The sequence below is a fragment of the Punica granatum genome, chromosome 2, assembly GCF_007655135.1.
Source record: "Punica granatum isolate Tunisia-2019 chromosome 2, ASM765513v2, whole genome shotgun sequence".
NCBI classification, from domain to species: domain Eukaryota; kingdom Viridiplantae; phylum Streptophyta; class Magnoliopsida; order Myrtales; family Lythraceae; genus Punica; species Punica granatum.
In genome coordinates, this window is record NC_045128.1 from 1,628,162 (window position 1) to 1,648,895 (window position 20,734).

At 40.1% G+C, this 20,734-nt stretch overlaps 2 protein-coding genes and 1 pseudogene across 2 annotated transcripts; all 3 read left to right on the forward strand.

Moving 5' to 3' along the window:
* Window positions 1–2,395: 2,395 nt before the first annotated feature.
* Window positions 2,396–7,053, forward strand: LOC116197178 (putative calcium-transporting ATPase 13, plasma membrane-type). Its single transcript, XM_031527233.1, has 4 exons — window positions 2,396–2,545; window positions 3,396–4,129; window positions 4,259–4,706; window positions 4,828–7,053. Exons 2-4 carry the CDS (start codon window positions 3,597–3,599, stop codon window positions 6,889–6,891), a joined length of 3,045 nt encoding a protein of 1,014 aa, XP_031383093.1. The 5' UTR covers window positions 2,396–2,545; window positions 3,396–3,596; the 3' UTR covers window positions 6,892–7,053.
* A 429-nt stretch (window positions 7,054–7,482) lies between these two features.
* LOC116197180 lies at window positions 7,483–9,031 on the forward strand (annotated as a pseudogene).
* A 7,995-nt stretch (window positions 9,032–17,026) lies between these two features.
* Window positions 17,027–20,694, forward strand: LOC116197543 (putative calcium-transporting ATPase 13, plasma membrane-type). Its single transcript, XM_031527714.1, has 3 exons — window positions 17,027–17,747; window positions 17,892–18,339; window positions 18,462–20,694. Exons 1-3 carry the CDS (start codon window positions 17,200–17,202, stop codon window positions 20,535–20,537), a joined length of 3,072 nt encoding a protein of 1,023 aa, XP_031383574.1. The 5' UTR covers window positions 17,027–17,199; the 3' UTR covers window positions 20,538–20,694.
* Window positions 20,695–20,734: the final 40 nt, after the last annotated feature.

Here is a 20,734-nt window from a genome sequence, read left to right on the forward strand (position 1 = left end):
ATTGAACTGACCCGCCATGAGATTGCTACATGGTTTGTTACGTGATTGTCATTAGCATATCTCAAAGTGACTATAGTGTAATGGTCCTTTGACTTGAGGTCACCATGGATTCCTACATGTAATGTCATATACTTTGATACTGTCAAACGCTACCGTAACAGGCTGGTTATAAAGACAGTTATTGGGTATATCACAGAGCATGGAGAGGAATGTGAGTAACCAAGATAGGATTTGTCCCTCCTACGAAACGGGAGCGATATCTCACGGACACTTGGTGGTTAAGTCTAAAAGTGTATGCATACCCAAATGAGTCGATATAACGATATCGAGCTCATTTGTTCTGATAGACTTACCCGGTAAACCAAGAAAAAGAGATATTGAGCCATACAAGGATGTCATCGACCATGCCTTGGGCTCAATAGAGATATAGAGGACAAATGGATTATTCTTCTAGTAGATCTTGGGATTAGTTTCACGGGTAGGAAATTTTGAATTTCTGTTCCTTTTTCGCTTCCGTTGCGCCCCGTGAAACTAGCAGGATTGTGGTTGGGACTGCATCTTGGCCAACTGGCTCTCTCGTAGAGTGTACATAACGGTTCCAAATAGACTGATATACAACTATCCAAAGTCTCTACGGTTATGTTTGTTTGGACTTAAGTGCTGAAATTTTAAATGCTAAATGAAATAAGTACTTTTCCAATTAAGTTCATTTTGTTTGATTGGATACAATGTTGAAAACTTTATATTATTTGAGATTCTAATTACATGATGACCACAAAACTTTCTTTCTTTTCCACTTTTGCCTCAATATTTTATATTTTTGCAAAAATTGAAAAAGAAAAAGTCAGATCAAATCTGACACAGAAGGGCCACCACTGCCCGAAATTGCATCCGCCTCTCTTCTCTCACAAAGAGAGAGAGGAGGTAGATCAGGGAGGTGGGCAGGTCGTTGTCCTCCACCCCACCACCTCCTATCTCTCTTGGCGAGAGAAGAGGGGTATTGCTTATTTCGGGTGGAAGTGGCCCCGATCCCAAACCACTGCCAATACGAGGTCGGCGGTAGGGATTGGGCCCACCGCTACCCCTGTCCCCCTGGTCGCCCGACTCACCTCCCCCAGACTCTCTCTCTCTCTAGCTTTCTTTTTGTATGAGTAAAAAATGGACCACTTTGCAAATTACCGAAAATATAGGGGTACCATTGAAAATCTTCAAAACTATATGGATGGCTAAGCGATTCAGTAAAAAAAGAAAAGGTAGGTTCCAATTTACTTAATGATTAAGCACTTTTTTTTTATTAGGTCAAGTCAATTTTTATATTGTGTTATCAACCAAGCTGAACTCGATTAAGTGTTGAAATTAAAATTTCAGCATTTAATTTGAGTTATCAAACACAAGAGGAGAACTACATGATCAGAAATTGAAGAAAGCAGTTGCATTCTTGGGATCATATGAAATTGGAGAAGAATGTTATGTAAGTGTGCCCGAAAACGAAGACAGGCAAGTGCTCTTGATCAGGAGAGTGAGCTTATTACTTGAGGCAGCATATATCAGGCCCCTGAGGCATTGATTTGTTGGAGCCAATTGGCCTGTACAAGAGTATAAGGGATAAATTTAGGTCAAAGGTTTTTTTTTTTTTTTTTGGAAGCTGATGGTGAATGTTTGCAGGTTGTTCTAAATTGTAGACTAAATTGTCGGAAAAACCTGAAACGACCCGGAGACAGAGGAGTGACTAGATTGGACCCTAAGGGCATGTTTGTTTCAAGGAATCAACGGGAATCGGAAATGCCATTCCAGACCGGCCGGTTCCCATTCCCATGTTCCTCGGTGCAAATGGGTTCAGGATCGAAACTCTCAAGGCAACCCCATTCCGTAAAATCGGAGAATTGAAACCACCAACCCCCCACCCCCCACCACACGCACGCACGCACGCACGCACGCACGCACCCACACACACACACACACACACACACACACACATTACTTGACGTCGGTGAAATTAGCCAAATTCATTACTTCTTCATCTCATCTTCCGGTGGGGATCAGGCAAACACTTCGAACTTACAATGGAGACCACAAGGCAAATTGTTGGGTTGGAAGTTGACGTCGACGGAACGAATATGCGCCATAAGGCAACTCCCTCGGGCCTTCCCTCAATTCCCTTTTCTTGTCAAACTCCAAAAACTGCGCCTCTTTTTCTTTCTTTCTTTTTTTCCCTCCTTCTAAATATATTTTATTTTGTATTATTCATAATTCACCATAAATTTGATTTTGAATATACCTTTGGAAATTCTTCAGGATGAAGACACGCACGGGACACGGCTCAAAGCGATTGCTGGTCATGTATAATTGCACCAGGCAGAGTCATATTCTACTTCCCATATTGCCAACTCTCATACAGTTCCGAGGTATTAGAACCATTTAAAAGCACTCGCAATTCTTGTCGAAACTTGTCAGTGTGTCGATATTGTATCCATTTGTTGCCGATCATGAGAACAAACCTCGATCAGGACTATGGTCAGTTCAATATTTCCCTCAACATGTCCAGGTCAGTGAGCAAGTACGGCACGAAATGGCGATGGGCTTTTTTGCAGATCTACTGCTGATCTATGATGAAGTGCACCGTAAAATTTCACTATTTGTTGTATTTTCATTGGTTGTCAATCTAAAAATCACTCAACAAAACGTAGGTTTCGTTTTACGCGACGTCTTTATATGCGTTGAACTAGGCTTTATAGTTGTATATAGATTTAGATATAGATAATTAAATGAAAAAAAAAGAAAGAAGAGAAGATTTACTTGCAATGCAATGGTACCCATTAGGATTATCTCGTGAACAGATCAAACCAACCATGGTAGAAGGGTTATATTCGGCTAATAGAAGGATATCTCGTGATTGTATCACAGAGAACATAGAATGAGATTTTAGGCTGATTAGCACCCTCTCACATAATAAATTGGAATTGAGACGAAAGACCATAACACATATTCATCCGCCTTAACGTTTATAGACATTTACGGTTTTATGGCTCTTCTTCGTAAACGCGGGTGAACTACTAAAAGAGAAACCTTCACGGGTCGAATTGAATTGCCGTTGATGAAATTAGTCAAATTCACATCTTTCTTCATCTTCCCTCTCGGTGCGGACCAGGCAAATACCTCGAACTGACAACTGGGGACCCGCCGCATTAATTGTTGGGTTGGAAGATGAGCAAGCGCCCAAAGGCAGCTCCCTCCTGCCTTCCCTCAGTTCCTTGCTTTCGTCATGTCAAACGCCAAAGACCGCCCGCTTTTTCTTTCGTTTATCTTTTTCTCCTTCTAAATATATTTTATTTTGCACGTACTATTCATAATTCACCTGAAATTAGATTTTCAATTTACCTTTGGAAATTTTTCAGGATGAAGAAAGGCACTCCGACAGTGATGGGGACTGTTCAAAGCAGTTGCTGCTTATACGTATATATAATTGTACCACTGGGAGGCAGGGGTCATATTGCCAACTCTCATACAATTCCGAGGTATTAGAACCATTTAAAAGCACTCGCGATTCTTGTCGAACCTTGTCGGTGTGTCGATATTGTGTCCATTTGTTACCGATCATGACAACAATCCTCGATCTGGACTGTGGTCAGTTCACTCTTTCGCTCAGCTTGCCCAGCCCGGTGAGCAAGTACGGCACGAAATGGCAACAGGCTTTTTTGCAGATCTACTGCTCGAGAGCCTTCCAGTTCCAATGCAAACATCCCCACTCAAAGGCCGTCCCGGTCAAATCCCCCTCCTTCACCGCCATAACCATCGACAACAACAGCCCTAACAGCACCGTCAGCATCGACCTGGCGGAGCTCAACAGTCTCGTGAAGGAAAAAGACGTTGACCGGATTCATAAACTCGGCGGGGTTGAAGCCGTGGCCTCCTCTCTTGAAGCCAATCTTTCTGCCGGAATCTCCGGTGACCCCGAGGATTTTTCTCGGAGACAGAGGGCATTCGGCTCTAACACTTACAAGAAGCCACCCGCTAAAGGCCTCTTGTATTTTGTCGTGGAAGCGTTCAAGGATCTCGCCATACTGATCCTCCTAGGCTGTGCAGCCCTATCCCTCGGGTTCGGGATCAAAGAAAACGGAATCAGCGACGGGTAATATATATGAACTTCTCTATTTAATCTACATAAAAGAATGCAGCTATTATCTTGATATGATGATACTGAATCATATATCCTGCATGATTAATTTTTAGACTAATACTTTGGTTACGTCTCCAACAGGTGGTACGATGGAGGAAGTATCTTCGTGGCTTTATTTCTTATCATTGCGGTATCTTCCCACAGCAACTTTACACGGAGCAGACAGTTTGAGAAGCTCTCAAGGGTCGGCGGCAATATTCAGATCGAGGTCATCAGGAATTCTCGGCGCCAGCAGGTCTCGATATTTGATATTGTTGTTGGTGACGTAGTTTGCTTGAAAATCGGAGATCAGGTTCCGGCAGATGGGTTGTTCTTGAACGGCCATTCATTGCATGTGGACGAATCGAGCATGACAGGGGAGGGTGATCATGTGGAGGTTAACCAGAGCTCAAATCCATTCCTTGTCTCGGGTACGGAGGTAGCTGATGGCCATGCAAGGATGATTGTCACGTCCGTGGGGATGAACACAATGTGGGGCGAGATGATGAGCTCAGTAAATCACGATGAGATTGAGCAGACTCCGTTGCAGGTAATTAACGGAAACAAAGAAAAAATTTTATTTTCATCATCAACCATATTTATCGGTCTTGATTTTACATTACCAGATATGCTAAAATATGTAGTGATGATTGTCATAAATATAATAACAGGTTCGGCTTAACAAGCTCACATCGTTGATTGGAAAAGTTGGCCTTGCGGTTGCTTTCCTAGTGCTTGTCGTCCTCTTGGCTCGGTATTTCACAGGAACTACGAAAGACGAAAATGGGAACCCGGAGTTTGTAAGGGGAGTTTCCACGGCTGGTGACATAGTGAATGCCGTGGTAGGGATTGTCTCAGCAGCAGAGACTATCCTCGTGGTGACTCTCCCAGAAGGCCTACCATTGGCAGTCACGCTCACGCTGGCTTATTGTATGAAGAGGATGATGTCTGATCAGGCAATGGTGAGAAAGCTCTCTGCTTGTGAGACCATGGGGTCCGCGACAACAATCTGCACCGATAAAACCGGCACCCTCACTCTGAACCAGATGAAGGTTACAAAGTTCTGGGTTGGGGAAGATTCTGTCACTGATACTGGGTCCTCCTCAGTTTCTAAAAGGGTTCTCGATTCGATCCGGCAAGGAGTTGCTTTGAACACAACAGGCAGTGTGTTTCGGGCTTCTTCTGGATCAGAGTTCAAGTTCTCAGGCAGTCCGACCGAGAAGGCGATACTGTCTTGGGCAGTCCTGGAGCTGAACATGGACATGGAAGAGGAGAAGAAGAAAAGAACAATTCTCCAAGTTGAGGCATTCAATTCACAGAAGAAGCGGAGCGGGGTCCTGCTCCGAAGCAATGCCGATGGTCCCATTCATATACACTGGAAAGGAGCGGCAGAGATGGTCCTGGCAATGTGCTCGAGCTACTACGATGCATCAGGAGTTTTGAGAGGTTTGGATGGTGAGGGGATGGAGGAGATCGAGAATGTCATTCAGGGCATGGCTGCGATGAGCCTAAGGTGCATCGCCTTTGCTCACAAAGAAACCTCGCAGACACGGCTGGAAGAAGATGGATTGACGTTACTTGGACTTGTTGGAATTGAGGATCCGTGCCGTCCTGGGGTGAAGGGAGCGGTTGAGGCTTGCCACCAAGCTGGAGTTACCATCAAGATGATTACAGGTGACAATGTCTTCACAGCTAAGGCCATAGCGACAGAATGCGGGATACTCAGCCTTGGTGAGGACGAGTCTACTGGAGCCGTTGTAGAGGGGGTTGAGTTCCGGAACTATACCCCGGAGGAGAGGCTAGCAAAGGTTGAAAAGATCGGAGTGATGGCGAGATCATCCCCTTTCGATAAACTTCTCATGGTGCAATGCTTGAAGCAGAAGGGCCACGTAGTCGCGGTCACAGGAGATGGAACAAACGATGCGCCAGCACTGAAAGAAGCCGATATTGGGCTTTCCATGGGAATTCAAGGCACTGGGGTGGCGAAGGAGAGCTCAGACATCGTCATATTGGATGATAATTTTGGCTCCGTGGCAACGGTCCTCAGGTGGGGAAGATGCGTGTACAACAACATCCAGAAGTTCATACAATTCCAGCTCACCGTAAATGTAGCTGCCCTCGTGGTCAATTTTGTTGCAGCGGTTTCCTCAGGCGATGTCCTGCTAACCACGGCTCAGCAGCTGTGGGTGAACCTGATTATGGATACTTTGGGTGCTCTGGCCCTGGCCACAGAGCGTCCCACCTGGGAGCTGATGGAGAAGCCACCAGTTGGCCAGACCGCGCCGCTGATAACAAACATCATGTGGCGGAACATAGCAGCCCAAGCAGCCTACCAAATGGCAGTCCTCCTGACCCTCCAATTCTGGGGCGAGTCGATCTTCAATGTCTCCTATGAGGTTAACCAGACCTTGATATTCAACACGTTCGTGCTCTGCCAGGTGTTTAACGAGTTCAACGCGAGGAAGCTCGAGAAGAAGAACGTGTTTGAGGGCATCCACCAGAATAAGCTATTCATAGGGATCATATTCATCACTATTGTTGTGCAAGCTGTGATGATATTCCTCAAGGGGTTTGCTGACACGGAGAGGTTGACATGGGGCCAGTGGGGAGCGTGCATCGGCATAGGGGCTGTATCTTGGCCAATCGGATTCATCGTTAGGTTCATTCCAGTTCCTGAGACGCCGATATTCAGCTACCTGAAGGTACTGAGGAAGAAGTTCATGTCCAAGAACTAAAAAGCGGCAACATTCACTTCCATGCAGCATAGATACTTTTTTTTATTTACTTCTTGAAGCAGCATGTATCAGGTTAAGGCCCAAGATGCATTGATTTGTCAGAGTTAATTGGCTTATTCGAGAGTATGGGGATCAATTTAGGTCGCAAGGATTTTTTTCAAAGCTGATGGTGAATGTTTGCAGGTTGTTCTACCTGGGCTTCCAGGAGTTTTGACCTAAGCCGATTTTCTGGGAGGTAAATTTGAGTGAAGACCTTTTGGCTGGGCATGAACCATGTGAAAGTACAGTTTAGTAAAGTTTAGAGCGAAAGCCAAAAGAAAGAAGTGGAAAACATAATCTAGGCCGAATCATGAGGAAAACGGTGAAAAACCTAGACCTTAACATTGTTCCTACCAGGACAAACCTGAAATGTTACCGCAGATTGGAACCTGGAAGCAGAGGAGTGACTACACTAGACTCAAAAGTTGAAGCCACATAATGGTCTATTTGTTAGGCCGTCAAGTCCTCATGTTAGAAGCATAACGATTCGCTATATTGCAATTCACCATATTTTATAGATCTCTCCTTAGGAAGTTTTGGGTGAGAGACGCATCAGGCAGTTTAAACGCACAAAAAATATAAAAAAAATCATCGATGCTATAACAATACGGACTCCAATGGTAACATTGGTTTTCTCCATAAGCCGAGCTAAGCTTGAGCTATCCTCAACTCAACAAACGAAGACACACTCTCTCTCCCTCCCTAAATTTTAAGAGGAGTCTGTCTGTTCTTTGTTCTGTCTTTCATCTGTCCTTGTCAAAGGCTTAGAACCCTACATAAAGTTAGCCATGGCTGAAGAGCTTAGTGATGAGCAGATTGTGGCGTTCAAAGAAGCTTTTACTCTATTCGAAAAAGATGGAGACAGTAAGTAAACTCCTAGAGTTTGGGTTTTCGTAATTCAACTTCAGTTACATGCATCTTATATACATGCAAGCTCTAGCATTACGGTTTTGAAGTTATCATGCATACTCGTCATTGTTTGAAGTTGCATCTCCCTGGAGGAGCTGGCAACGGTGATTAGCTCATTGGATAAGTACCCATGAGAAAAAGAGCTGCTGGAGATTATCAGTGAAGTCGATGCAGATAGTAATGGAACGATTGAGTTTGCCAAGCTCCTCAATTTGATGGTTAACAACATTAAGGTAAGCAGTAAGCACAGACGCACACCGATAAATAAGAAATAGTCACGTTCAAGAGTTTGATGGACAGCTGCTTTCATTGAATTGGGCCTACGTGACTGTTTTTCTTTTAGGCTTGTTTGCCTGACATGGGCCTGCGTGCCTGCGATATATTTTGCAGCCCAAATGTGGTGTTTTCTTTGGTCCGATTTGAGTTGAATAGAGAGCAAAGCTTACCGATAATAATAATTTTAACAATTTTCCGTTAACTTGGTTGCTGTGGATGTATATATAGGAGACTGAGGCAGAGGAGGGACTTAAAGAGGCCTTCAGAAGTTTCAACAAGGACCAAAATGGATACATTTCTGCATGCAAGGTAGGCAAATAACTGAGATTTGGATTCTTTTATCTCCAGGTTGTATTTATTTAGCCCGTAGCATTTAAGTACTCACATTATCGACTATCTTCACGTGTATTGAATCGATTTTCGAGCATTACACCGCCCTGCTCTGTGACTTGCCTGCAACTGCCAATTTATATGCTCAGCTGGTGCTTTGACATTTCATTATTATGGGCCTTGTTTTCTCATCCGCATTTCATTATTGCAAGTGTAGGGGACAGATCATTTCATTTGATTGTAGTTCAGATCATTTCTTTTATTTCTTAACAAGAAATCTCCATGTCCCTTATTTTGATGTTTCCGGAAAGAAATATTAGGGGACAGTTCATGATGTTGGTCTCATATGATTTTCCTGATAATGGACTATCCTGTATATGTTAACATGAGAGTAGATCTGATCACATTCATCAGTTACAATATGACAAGAGAATGGTCTATCCCAAAATTCGATTGCGAAAGCATAACTCGTCAGGCGGTCCCCAAGAACAACATTGATGACTCTACGCAGATCTAGTTGCAGTTAGCAGTTCCTTGATCTCCCCAGCAATGTGCTCAGCAAAGCCTAATAGCTATGGGAGTTGGTCTTTCCTTCCCCTGTCATTTCTTAGTGCCAATGACGTATTGCCGTGGCAGGAGGCCACGTTCGGCATTAATATGGCTCGCCTCGGTGATATGGCTTCCAGCCATCAGTTGGATTGAAATTTATTATCCTGGCTCTCAATTGAGCATCAAGAGAGAGAGGCCTTTGAGGTGACGAGGGAGACGACGATAGGCATTCACGTCAATCATGTAGGCATAGCAATCAAAGAAAGGCATCTCCTACTTGATGTGTGAAGCTCTTCTGGATATAAAACCGTCATTGTGTGCTTCCTTCTCGCCTGGTTTCAAGACTGAGAAGGACTCGGCTGAGAGACCATGGTTGGGAAGTGGAAGTATAAATAATCTTCATCTCCTTGGTCATCATTGTTTCTTCTACGATTACTTTTCGTGTACAACAAGCAACTTCCAAGGTTGTCCGAACCATCCCCATCCCAAGTTAATGTCATCATTTCAGGGCTTGAGATCATTGTAAGGGATATTGTTTGCTTGAGGAGCTGACATCGAGTTCCAATACATGGGCTTTTCCTTGAGGGACAAGGATAAACCCGATTGGAACATGACAACAGAGGAGCGAATGCATTGAAAAAAATCATCATGTTTGCATTCTGGGCCGATAAAAATCTTCCTTCGATTTCCCAGAATCTCTTTTATAGTAGGAGTTTTTACGCCATATATTACGTGATTTTATTATTTTCTCAAATATATCTCATGTTTTAAAAATTATCCAAAAAGACCTATAGTTTATATCTTATTCCAAATTTATTACAGCGTCAATTTGTCCGTCAATGAAATGTAAGTGAGTCCCAAACCTATCATATGGTTTTCATTTTTTCTCAAATATATCCCATAATTTTAATTTTTTTCTCAAATTTATCTTAGACGAAGGGCCACAGTGTCAAGGATGATCCTGCTTACATTTCATGTCAATAACACCATTAAAAATTAATGAAAAAAATTGACATTGGGATAGATCTTGAACAACAAGTAAACCATGAGATAGATTTGATAAAAAAGTAAAATCATGGTATATATGGCGTTGAAACCCCTTTATCCATATATAAGTAAAATTGTATTCTATTGTAATAAATGCTCTCTCATTAATAAAAATTTATTTAAATAATACATTAAAAAATTAAGAGAATTGATTTAATCAAATCAAGCCCAATTATGGAAACCCAAGATCTTCTTGGCTTATTAGAAGAAGCCCAATTCAAAAATTAAGTGACAATTAAGTATATACTAACAAGTAATTATTTAATTAGATATTAACCTGACATAACCAGTTTTGTATCAACATCTATAAAAATACGTATATTATACAATTATTAGATAAATATATAATGCATGACCATTAGTTGGAAAATATTTGTAGAATCATTGGAAATTAGTCTAATTTTATTAAATGATTACATAATGAAATTTCAAATTAACTCTGTGCATATTTTATTATAAGAGTAAAATTATTGTAATATGTGAACTTATTGTAATTAAAAAATAAAAATTATATATTTGAAATAAGAAAGTCATCAAATTTTGTATTTAAAAAGTACGTAACCAATTTTGTTTGAGTATCTATAAAAATATGCATATTATACATTGATTGATTAGATGAATATATAATGCATTGAGACCATTAGTTAGAAAATATTTATCGAACAATTCAAAATTAGTCTAATTTTATTAATTGATTATCAAATCAAATTTCAAATTAACTTTCAACATATTTTATTGTTTAAAGAGCAAATATATGTTTAAAAAATCAGAATAATTGTTATAGGAAAGGATATATGTGTATATATATATATATGTATATATATGCGTGTGCGTGTTACAAATGAACATATATATAAAACACCAAACGATATAAACAATGCAAAAAAATTGATGAAATATAGAATTTCTAAAATTATCATGGTCCTATAAAAGAACAAATTTATAACATAATGCTATTAACTGATAAAAAGTAAAAATAAATATAGAGATAAGGATGTTATAAACAATGTTTTAAAAATACACATTTATATTCTATTTACAAAAATTAATATATGTGATAAATTTATAGTAACGGTTAATTAAAAAATGTGATGCATAATAATTGAATAGAAATTATTATTATTATTATTATTATTATTATAAGTTTTATTAAAAAATATTGAATTTTATTCTTTATATTAAAATTAAAAGTTGAAAACTATTATTATTTTGTATAAGATAATTAATGTTTAAAATATAAATAATTACGATAAAAATGATAAAGAGATATATAAATATGAACCGTGCAATGCACGGGACAAAAAAACTACTAGTACTTGTATAACTTGATAGGTGAGAATATTCCTCTTTCTTTCTTCCCTGACTGAAATCTAGGCTAGGAGAAGTATATGTAACTTGTAACACACAGAGACAACAGTACGATAATAGAGGAGAAATTTGCGCATGTTATTTTCTTAGTTTTTGGGTTATACACCTTAGCTCATTTGAAGATATGAAGAGACAGCGAAGCAAATTCTTGCGTTGAACCACTCTCAGAATGAAACTTCTGTTGCTGTACTATTGCCAGTATTGTTATTCCAGGTAAAAGAACGGAAAATTGCATTGCACATAGAGCAGACTGACTTGACCCCGGAATCGGATAGGTCTTTGGTCTTTGGAGTATTATTATTCCATAAGAAAAGTGCAGAAAGTATCTTCAAGTTTATAGTCTATTCGTTCGCTCCAAGGAAAATGAAAGACACAGCATTCCTTGGAAAGACTAATCAAATCTTCTGAGAAGTAACAATAACAATGTCCGGGTAAAAAGATCGATTGCTTTCCGAAAATGAGAATTTTGTGGCACTTTTTTTTTCTGAAAATAAACAGCAAAACTGAAGAAATTTCATCCAAAATACTTGTACTACAGACCGATATTTTTAGTAATGAAATTTCTCTTATTTCATCCTCCTCGGCCTCAAACATTTCGGTTCACCCTTCTATCCGCTTTCCTTGAAACTCTGGTTCCCTTAATCTAGATTCCAAGGTTCGTCTTCGCGAGCTCTACGATACAAGAATACTCGAATGTTGTAATCTTCACTGACAGAGTGAGGAATAAAAGCCTATTTTCAATCATGTAAAATTAACACGATAACCTGGCCAGATGAACACTTTGGGTTACAACTGGTGGCAAACTCGAGGTATGCGTCTCACTGGAAGTATATCAAGTCCAGTCCAGATGAAAAGCATACCCAAGACAGAAAATGAGACCATCCTGATCTATTCACCATGACCGAACAAATGTGTCAAAAAAAGTCCACAATTCAAAGCGTTATTGATGGATGGCTCGAATTATAATCTCATGTTGGAATTAGCAACGCGAAACTCTTTTCGCGTCCGAGGAATGAAATCCGTCTAGTTGAAAATTAAGATATAGAGAGATTTGCTAGAATGTCACACACCAAATGGTATGGATGTGCCCTTATTTTTAGTAGATGGAATACAACATATATAGAAAGATATCAAAGACTCCTCAATATATCATATATTCTTTGATACCCCTAATCGATTCTCCACAATATCGATATCTCTCGATTCTCTCTCGTAAAAATAAACTATAAAAAGAAAAGAGTAGAACTGTGAACATATAATTTCAATATCAGTGTGCGGAAGATACAAAGAAGGAATGTTTGCGTTTATATAATTGTTCCAGATAAGGTTCTGAGAAATGTTCATGTTTCTTTTTTTTTTTAAAAAAACTTTTTTATCCCCTTTTTATTGTCAACCGTGAGATTGCTGAGAAAGTTTAATGGTCTTAATATTTTTTTTTTTGAAAAGTGGTGCGTTTAATGGTCTTAATACACTACTAAAAATTAATAACGATATCCCTTAATTCTCTCTCACAAAAATAAAATATAAAAAGAACAGAATAGAACTGTGAACAGATAATTTCAATATCAGTGTGCTGAAGATACAAAGAAGGAAAGTCTGCGTTTATATAATTGTTCCGGATAAGGTTCAGAGAAATGTTCCATGTTCCTTTTTTTTAAAACTTTTTTTTATCCCCTTTCTTATTGTCAACCGTGAGATTGCTGAGAAAGTTTAATGGACTTAATATATATTTTTTGAAAATTGGTGCGTTTAATGGTCTAATACACTACTAAAAATTAAGGGATTACTGAGGGGCAGACCTCGGAGGGACAAATCCAGGGAACTTCGTGTTTTTGTTAAAAAAAATTAAGCCCGCTACCCCACATGCGCCTCCTTTCCCTCCCACCTCTCTCATATTTTTCTTTAACTTTTGAAGTCTCGAACCCAAGACCTCCCACCCCCCATCCGCCCACCCCTCATGCCATCTCCTAAATCGTTGAGTTACGAGCATTGTTCTTCTCATTTCTCTACACTTAATTAAATTTGTATTGCTTGTCATTATATTTTCATTTATAAAAAATAAAAATCTTGTAATATTAACAAATTTGCATTGATAATATATACATTTAATAATAAATTCAACATTATTTATTTATATAATGCATGTGATATTTAATTGAAAATAACCACATAGTTTATTTGACCATCTAAATAGATTTTAATGTAACATAATTGAGAATTTTATAGACTCTCCCTTACGAGTTCGAACATGCTTTCCACTACTATCTATTTTGAGGTTTTATTTCTAATACTATTTATTTCATTCATTCCTTTAAAAAAACCATGTATAATATTAAAATTGTAAGTAACTATAAATGTATTTATCTATAATTATTATTGTAAAACAAATATATATTTTCTCATTTGATATTTTATTTTTTAACTTTTATTAGAAGAATTTAAACTTTTTAATTTACCGAAGGATTTTACCTCGGTAAATTATTTTTAAAAAAAAATTTCTTCAGTTTTACTGAGGGATTTTTCCATCGATAATTCCTTGGTAATTTATCTTTTTTAAAATAATTAATTTTTTTTATTTTATCAAGGGAATTACCCAGGGATTTTCCCTTGGTAATTACTAAGGGATGCAACCCCTCTTTAGTTCCGTCGATAATGGCTTAATTTTTAGTAGTGATAAATAAAATAAGACCTGAAATATCATAAATAAATTATTCAATAATTAGGTCATGGACTTAATAGAATTACAAACACACCTTAGCAATGACAAATTCTACAATGAAACTCCAAATTATATTCCATGGTGGAACTCTAGTTTTCTCTAGTCCTTTCAAAACTAAAGACAACATTTTAGTCCATAGATTTTTTTAATGGAGTCACAAATCCATCGGGCCAAATGTAATGTAAAATAAGGTCGCTTACTTGTTGATGGCGTTTCGTTGACGTGTCCATAAATTAAACCCACTTGCATGTCGGTGACGTATCACTAACATATTCGGCTTATATTAGACTGATTTTCTTTAAAAATCGATTTTTGTGGTCCAGTTCAATGACATTGCGATAATGGGTGACGTGACGGAATGTGATTTTACATATGGCATGAAGATTCGAGAACAGTAGTATAGTATTGTAAGTGAAAATTGTGAAATGAAAATATGAAGAAATAGAAATACTATGGGCAAAATATGTAAATAATGGACAGATTATGTTAAAAATTGGTGAGATCTAATGTCTGAAATTAATGTTCCGTCGTGGAAGACAAATTGAGGTCCCATTGTGGAATCTACCCATTGCAATACACTGCATGACGAGAGAAGCAGAACTTATTAAGAAAACTCATATATGGTCAATTTCAATATGCTCATGATACTTGCTTTGCTTCTCAATTTGCTCCTTGTACTTGTAGATCCAATGTCAAACGCGGCTCAACTATTGAATATTTGAAACAATTAATAGTAATGCATCAAAGAGACAACAAAGTGTGAGATCACAGCAAAACTCCTCCTATCTGCAGTCTAGATTCAATATATTCTACGTATATAATCTAGATCTTTTACATGACTTTCATAAAAGTTGAAGAAGTTTAACTCTTATATGTTATATAAGTTCACAGAGCTCCGATTGCATATTTGTATTTATCTTCAGAGCGCGCACTGAGAACATATAAGTGTCACATGATCTGTTCATAACGTCATGCTATGAATTGGGTGAACTTCTCTCCACGGAACTACTAAGAGAAACCTTCATGGACTGAAAAAAAAAGATACATACATATATATATATATATGAAACGCAAGAGGAGCTCCTTCTGGATAAACCTAAACTCTAAATTCTTTCGTTTTTTTAATATCTTAAATTTAACAATATTATGATAATTAATTATTATATATCAAAAAATGCAAATGAACTTTAAGAGCATTCCCACTAAAAAAATTCGGAAAAAGACATTAAAGGGTTTTAAAAAAATACAATTTCTAATCAAAATCAACCAATCTATATAAAATAATAAAAACCGAAGTAATGCACCGGAATGTACCACATAAGACGAGGCATATCTTTAGTTACGAAACCTTTTGTGTCACCATCAATAAAGACATGACCATTGGTGTAGTATCATGCCGTCACATCAACTCTAGAAGTCAAAAGACTTGAACTTATAAAAAGTCATAAATTTATATTGGTGATTATTTATAATAAATTAAATTTGATTATTTTGGACTCAATGGGGTCTTGTTCAAGAGAAATAAACCATTTTTTGGCTCAACAATCTCCAACATGGAGGAAAATTTGAAAAAGAAATTTTATCATCAACGTTAGAAACCAAAATACATTGAAATCACAAGGTTCCTCATCATCTCGAGGGAAGTAAAGTATATTGTATATAGATTAGAGAGAGGACTTTATATTAAGCACCAAAACATTTTGTCAGACAACTGATAAACTATCCGAGAAAATACAATAATGTAACATATAAAATATATTGTATATTGTTTATTCTTATTTTTTTGTTGGGGTCTTTAAAATAAATATATTCATTTGCGGATTTTCTTTTTTTCAATTGGGGAGATTGATATATTCTAACTATGGGTTGAGTACTAGATATGAGAGATTGCATCCATAAAATGTTATAGATATGTAGAGAATAAACAAAAAAAATATTGTAATAAAGGTTATAATAAAAAAAACTTATAACAATAATTTTGTTAATTATTGAACAATTCTAGATCACGCATATGTGGGGGTCGTTCGTCTAGTTTCTCAATAAATGTCGAGTGATAATATTTTATTAATTTGTGTATATACTCGCACGACATGCATACCTTTTATCTGTTTAAAGTTAATCCAAACTAGTGTTAATAACTGGCGCTTTGCACGAGCATCTGAGTATTATATGTTTGCAATAAATTTCTTATTTAAATTTGGCCAAATTCTTCAATTTTTCTTAGTGGGCCGCCCAAACTCGACTAAAATAATCGGAATCCAATTAGATTTCCAAATACTAGTGTTCACACCGAAAAAAAAATCAAAAAAAAATTCATGGAATTAAACTTGTGTAAATTGGCGCGGCTATTATGACCTTGTGTTACCGGGACACGGCATCCCACGCATTGGATGGGTGTGGACTCGCGACGCACTATGCATCCAATGGCGGGGAGACCGTGTATCACCGGGACACACAGTCATATTAGAATTTCCCTATGTAAATATAAAAGATAGATAACATAATTACATATGGACACAGGTACTAATGAGAATAGATTCGTCCCTCCATTCCATTCAAGTGGGACCGGCAGATACTCCGAACTTTCAAAAAAAGAAGAAAGAAACAACAGAGAAAGGCAGATCTATTCAATTCCACATGGGATGGGAGTTGACCTCGACGGCCCGACCGAATACGCGCCTGAGGCTCCCGGCCCCAGCTGCCCCCTTCAACTTCCTTACTCGCGACACCTACGTACTACCTTCCAATGCGAACGGAAAACACCACCTTTCATAATTGCTTAGGCAAGAAGCTAGCATGAGATACTGACGCACGTAAACCGACAGTGACTGGGGGACGCGGCGAGTCGGCGCCGTTCTCGTTTCTCTACATCTCTATATATATTCCATTGCAAACATAATTCCTCCATAAACCTACCTGCAAACCACGGACTTTGCATACATAGATACATACATAAATACAATCCTAAGGTCTCCTCCAAACCTCTTACTAAGTTAGGACACTCCTCATTCTTATCGAGTCTTCTTGGTTAACTGTTCCTTCTCGGCGTCTTGATTCGTCGCATAGCTAGCATGACCAACATCCTCGACCGAGACTACAGTCAGTTCAAGATTTCCCTCGGCGTTCCCAGCTCGGTGAGCAAGTACGGCGCGAAATGGCGCCTGGCGTTTGTGCACATCTACTGCTCGAGAGCCTTCCTGTCCAAATGCAAGCATCCTCACTCAATGCTCCCCAAGGCCGTCCCGGTCAAATGCCCCTCCTTCACCGCCCTCTCCATCAAAGGAAACGACCTCCCTAACACCTCCACCTTCAACGTCGACACGGCAGAGCTCACCAGTCTCGTGAAGGAAAGAAACCTTAAGGGGATCCATAAACTTGGTGGAGTTGAAGCCGTGGCCTTGGCCCTTGAAACTGACATTTCTGCCGGAATCAGTGGAGACCCCGAGGATGTTTCTCGGAGACAGAGAGCATTCAGCTTCAACACTTACAAGAGGCCTCCGTCTAAAAGCCTCTTCCATTTTGTGGTGGAGGCGTTCAAGGACCTGACTATACTGATCCTCTTGGGCTGCGCAGCCATGTCCCTCGGGTTCGGGATTAAAGAGCACGGAATCAGCGATGGGTAATAAATATAAACTGCTCTATTCGATCTAAAATAATGCAGGTTCTCTCTTAATATGATACCAAATCATCTAGGCATGATACGGTCTTATACTCCAATATTTAATTTTAGTCTAATCTAATATTTCGGTTACGTCTCCAACAGGTGGTACGATGGCGGAAGTATCTTTGTGGCCGTATTTCTAGTAATTGCGGTATCTTCCCTCAGCAACTTTAGGCAGAGCAGGCAATTCGAGAAGCTCTCAAGGGTCAGTGGCAATATCCAGGTCGAGGTTGTTAGGAACTCTCGGCGCCAGCAGGTTTCGATATTTGAGATCGTTGTTGGTGACATAGTTTGCTTGAAGATTGGAGATCAGGTTCCAGCAGATGGGTTGTTCCTGGATGGCCATTCGTTATGGGTGGATGAATCGAGCATGACTGGGGAGAGTGATCATGTGGAGGTGAACCTGAGCTCGAATCCATTCCTTGTGTCGGGTACGAAGGTTGCTGATGGCTATGCCAGGATGATTGTCACGTCCGTAGGGATGAACACAATGTGGGGCGAGATGATGAGTTCAATAAATCGTGATGAGACCGAGCAGACCCCATTGCAGGTAATTAATGGAACGAAGAAAATTTTTTTATTTTATATATCATCAAACATGTTTTGTGGTCTTTGATATTAAATTACTAAAGGTGCCAAAATATGTACTGATTCTCATTGCTCTAATAACAGGCTCGGCTGAACAAGCTCACATCATCAATCGGGAAAGTTGGCCTTGCGGTTGCTTTCCTGGTTCTCGTTGTCCTCTTGGTTCGGTACTTCACAGGAACTACAAAAGATGAAAATGGGAATCCAGAGTTTGTAAGCGGGGTTTCCACAACTGATGACATAGTGAATGGCGTAGTAGGGATTGTGGCAGCAGCAGTGACGATCATCGTGGTTGCTATCCCCGAAGGCCTACCACTGGCCGTCACGCTCACGCTGGCCTATTCAATGAAGAGGATGATGGCTGATCAGGCGATGGTGAGGAAGCTCTCTGCTTGCGAGACCATGGGGTCTGCCACGACGATCTGCACTGATAAAACAGGCACCCTCACCCTGAACCAGATGAAGGTCACAAAGTTCTGGGTCGGGGATGATTCTGTCACTGATACTGGGTACGCCTCAGTTTCTAAGAGCATTCTCGATTTGTTCCGGAAAGGAGTTGCTTTGAACACAACAGGCAGCGTGTTTCGGGCTTCTTCTGGAACGGAGTTCGAGTTCTCAGGCAGTCCGACCGAGAAGGCTATACTGTCCTGGGCAGTCCTTGAGTTGAACATGGACATGGAAAAGGAGAGGCAGAAAAATACAATTCTCCAAGTGGAGGCATTCAATTCACAGAAGAAGCGGAGCGGGGTCCTGCTGCGGAGCAAGGCTGATGGTTCCATTCATATACACTGGAAAGGAGCTGCAGAGATGGTCCTGTCAATGTGTTCTAGCTACCATGATGCATCAGGAACTTTGAGAAATTTGGATGGTGACGGGACGAGGAAGATCGAGAATGTCATACGGGGCATGGCTGCGATGAGCCTAAGGTGCATCGCCTTTGCTCACAAAGAAACCTCAGAGGCACAACTGAAAGAAGATGGATTGACATTACTTGGACTCATCGGAATTAAGGATCCGTGCCGTCCTGGGGTGAAGGGGGCGGTTGAGGCTTGCCAGGAAGCTGGAGTTACCATCAAGATGATTACCGGCGACAATGTGTTCACAGCTAAGGCCATCGCAACAGAGTGCGGGATACTCAGACCCGGTCAGGATGAGTCTACTGGAGCCGTTTTAGAGGGGCTTGAATTCCGGAACTATACCCCGGAAGAGAGGCTTGCGAAAGTTGAAAAGATCCGGGTGATGGCAAGATCATCCCCTTTCGATAAACTTCTCATGGTGCAATGCTTGAAGCAAAAGGGCCACGTGGTGGCGGTCACGGGAGATGGGACAAACGATGCGCCGGCATTGAAAGAAGCCGATATCGGGCTTTCCATGGGGATTCAAGGCACTGAGGTTGCCAAGGAGAGTTCAGACATCGTCATACTGGATGATAATTTTGGCTCCGTGGCGACCGTCCTTAGGTGGGGAAGATGTGTGTACAACAACATCCAGAAGTTCATCCAGTTCCAGCTGACGGTAAATGTAGCCGCCCTCGTGGTCAACTTCGTAGCGGCCGTTTCCTCAGGCGACGTCCCGCTGACAGCAGTTCAGCTGCTGTGGGTAAACTTGATCATGGATACTCTGGGTGCCCTGGCCCTGGCCACAGAGCGTCCCACTAGGGAGCTGATGGAGAAGCCACCAGTGGGCCGAACCGCGCCGCTGATAACCAACATCATGTGGCGTAACATTGCAGCCCAGGCAGCCTACCAAATCGCAGTCCTCCTGACCCTCCAATTCAGGGGGGAGTCGATCTTCAGCGTCTCCACAGAGGTAAACCGGACCTTGATATTCAATGCATTCGTGCTCTGCCAGGTGTTTAACGAGTTCAACGCAAGGAAGCTTGAGAATAAGAACGTTTTCGAGGGCATCCACCGGAATAAGCTATTCATAGGGATCATATTCATCACTATTGTTCTGCAAGCTGTGATGGTAGAATTCCTCAAGAAGTTCGCAGACACGGAGAGGTTAACGTGGGGCCAGTGGGGAGTGTGCATCGGCATAGGTGTCATATCTTGGCCTATCGGATTCATCGTTAAGTTCATTCCGGTTCCTGAGAGACCGATAGGCAGCTACCTGAAGCTACTGAGGAAGAAGTTCGTGTCCAAAAATGGTGCCATTTGATAAGAAAAACTGCACCATTCATGTCCGTAGCATTCATTCTTCTTGTTTTTTTTTTACCATAAATTTTTGAGTAGTTAGAGGAACATTTATTTGATTTGTTTATCCGATTCTTCATGTAATTAATGTTCATATCAATAAATAATGAGCTCTAATTTCATCATCGGATCCAACTATTGATCTTTTCGACATAGGCCAGA

What these genes read in the sequence shown, in the direction of transcription:
- LOC116197178 (XM_031527233.1), top strand. Translation starts at nt 3,597, where the DNA reads ATGACAACAATCCTCGATCTGGACTGTGGTCAGTTCACTCTTTCGCTC. An exon ending in GAAAACGGAATCAGCGACGG is followed by an intron (nt 4,130 to 4,258) that starts GTAATATATATG and finishes CGTCTCCAACAG; the next exon opens with GTGGTACGATGGAGGAAGTA. An exon ending in TTGAGCAGACTCCGTTGCAG is followed by an intron (nt 4,707 to 4,827) that starts GTAATTAACGGA and finishes ATATAATAACAG; the next exon opens with GTTCGGCTTAACAAGCTCAC.
- LOC116197543 (XM_031527714.1), top strand. Translation starts at nt 17,200, where the DNA reads ATGACCAACATCCTCGACCGAGACTACAGTCAGTTCAAGATTTCCCTC. An exon ending in GAGCACGGAATCAGCGATGG is followed by an intron (nt 17,748 to 17,891) that starts GTAATAAATATA and finishes CGTCTCCAACAG; the next exon opens with GTGGTACGATGGCGGAAGTA. An exon ending in CCGAGCAGACCCCATTGCAG is followed by an intron (nt 18,340 to 18,461) that starts GTAATTAATGGA and finishes CTCTAATAACAG; the next exon opens with GCTCGGCTGAACAAGCTCAC.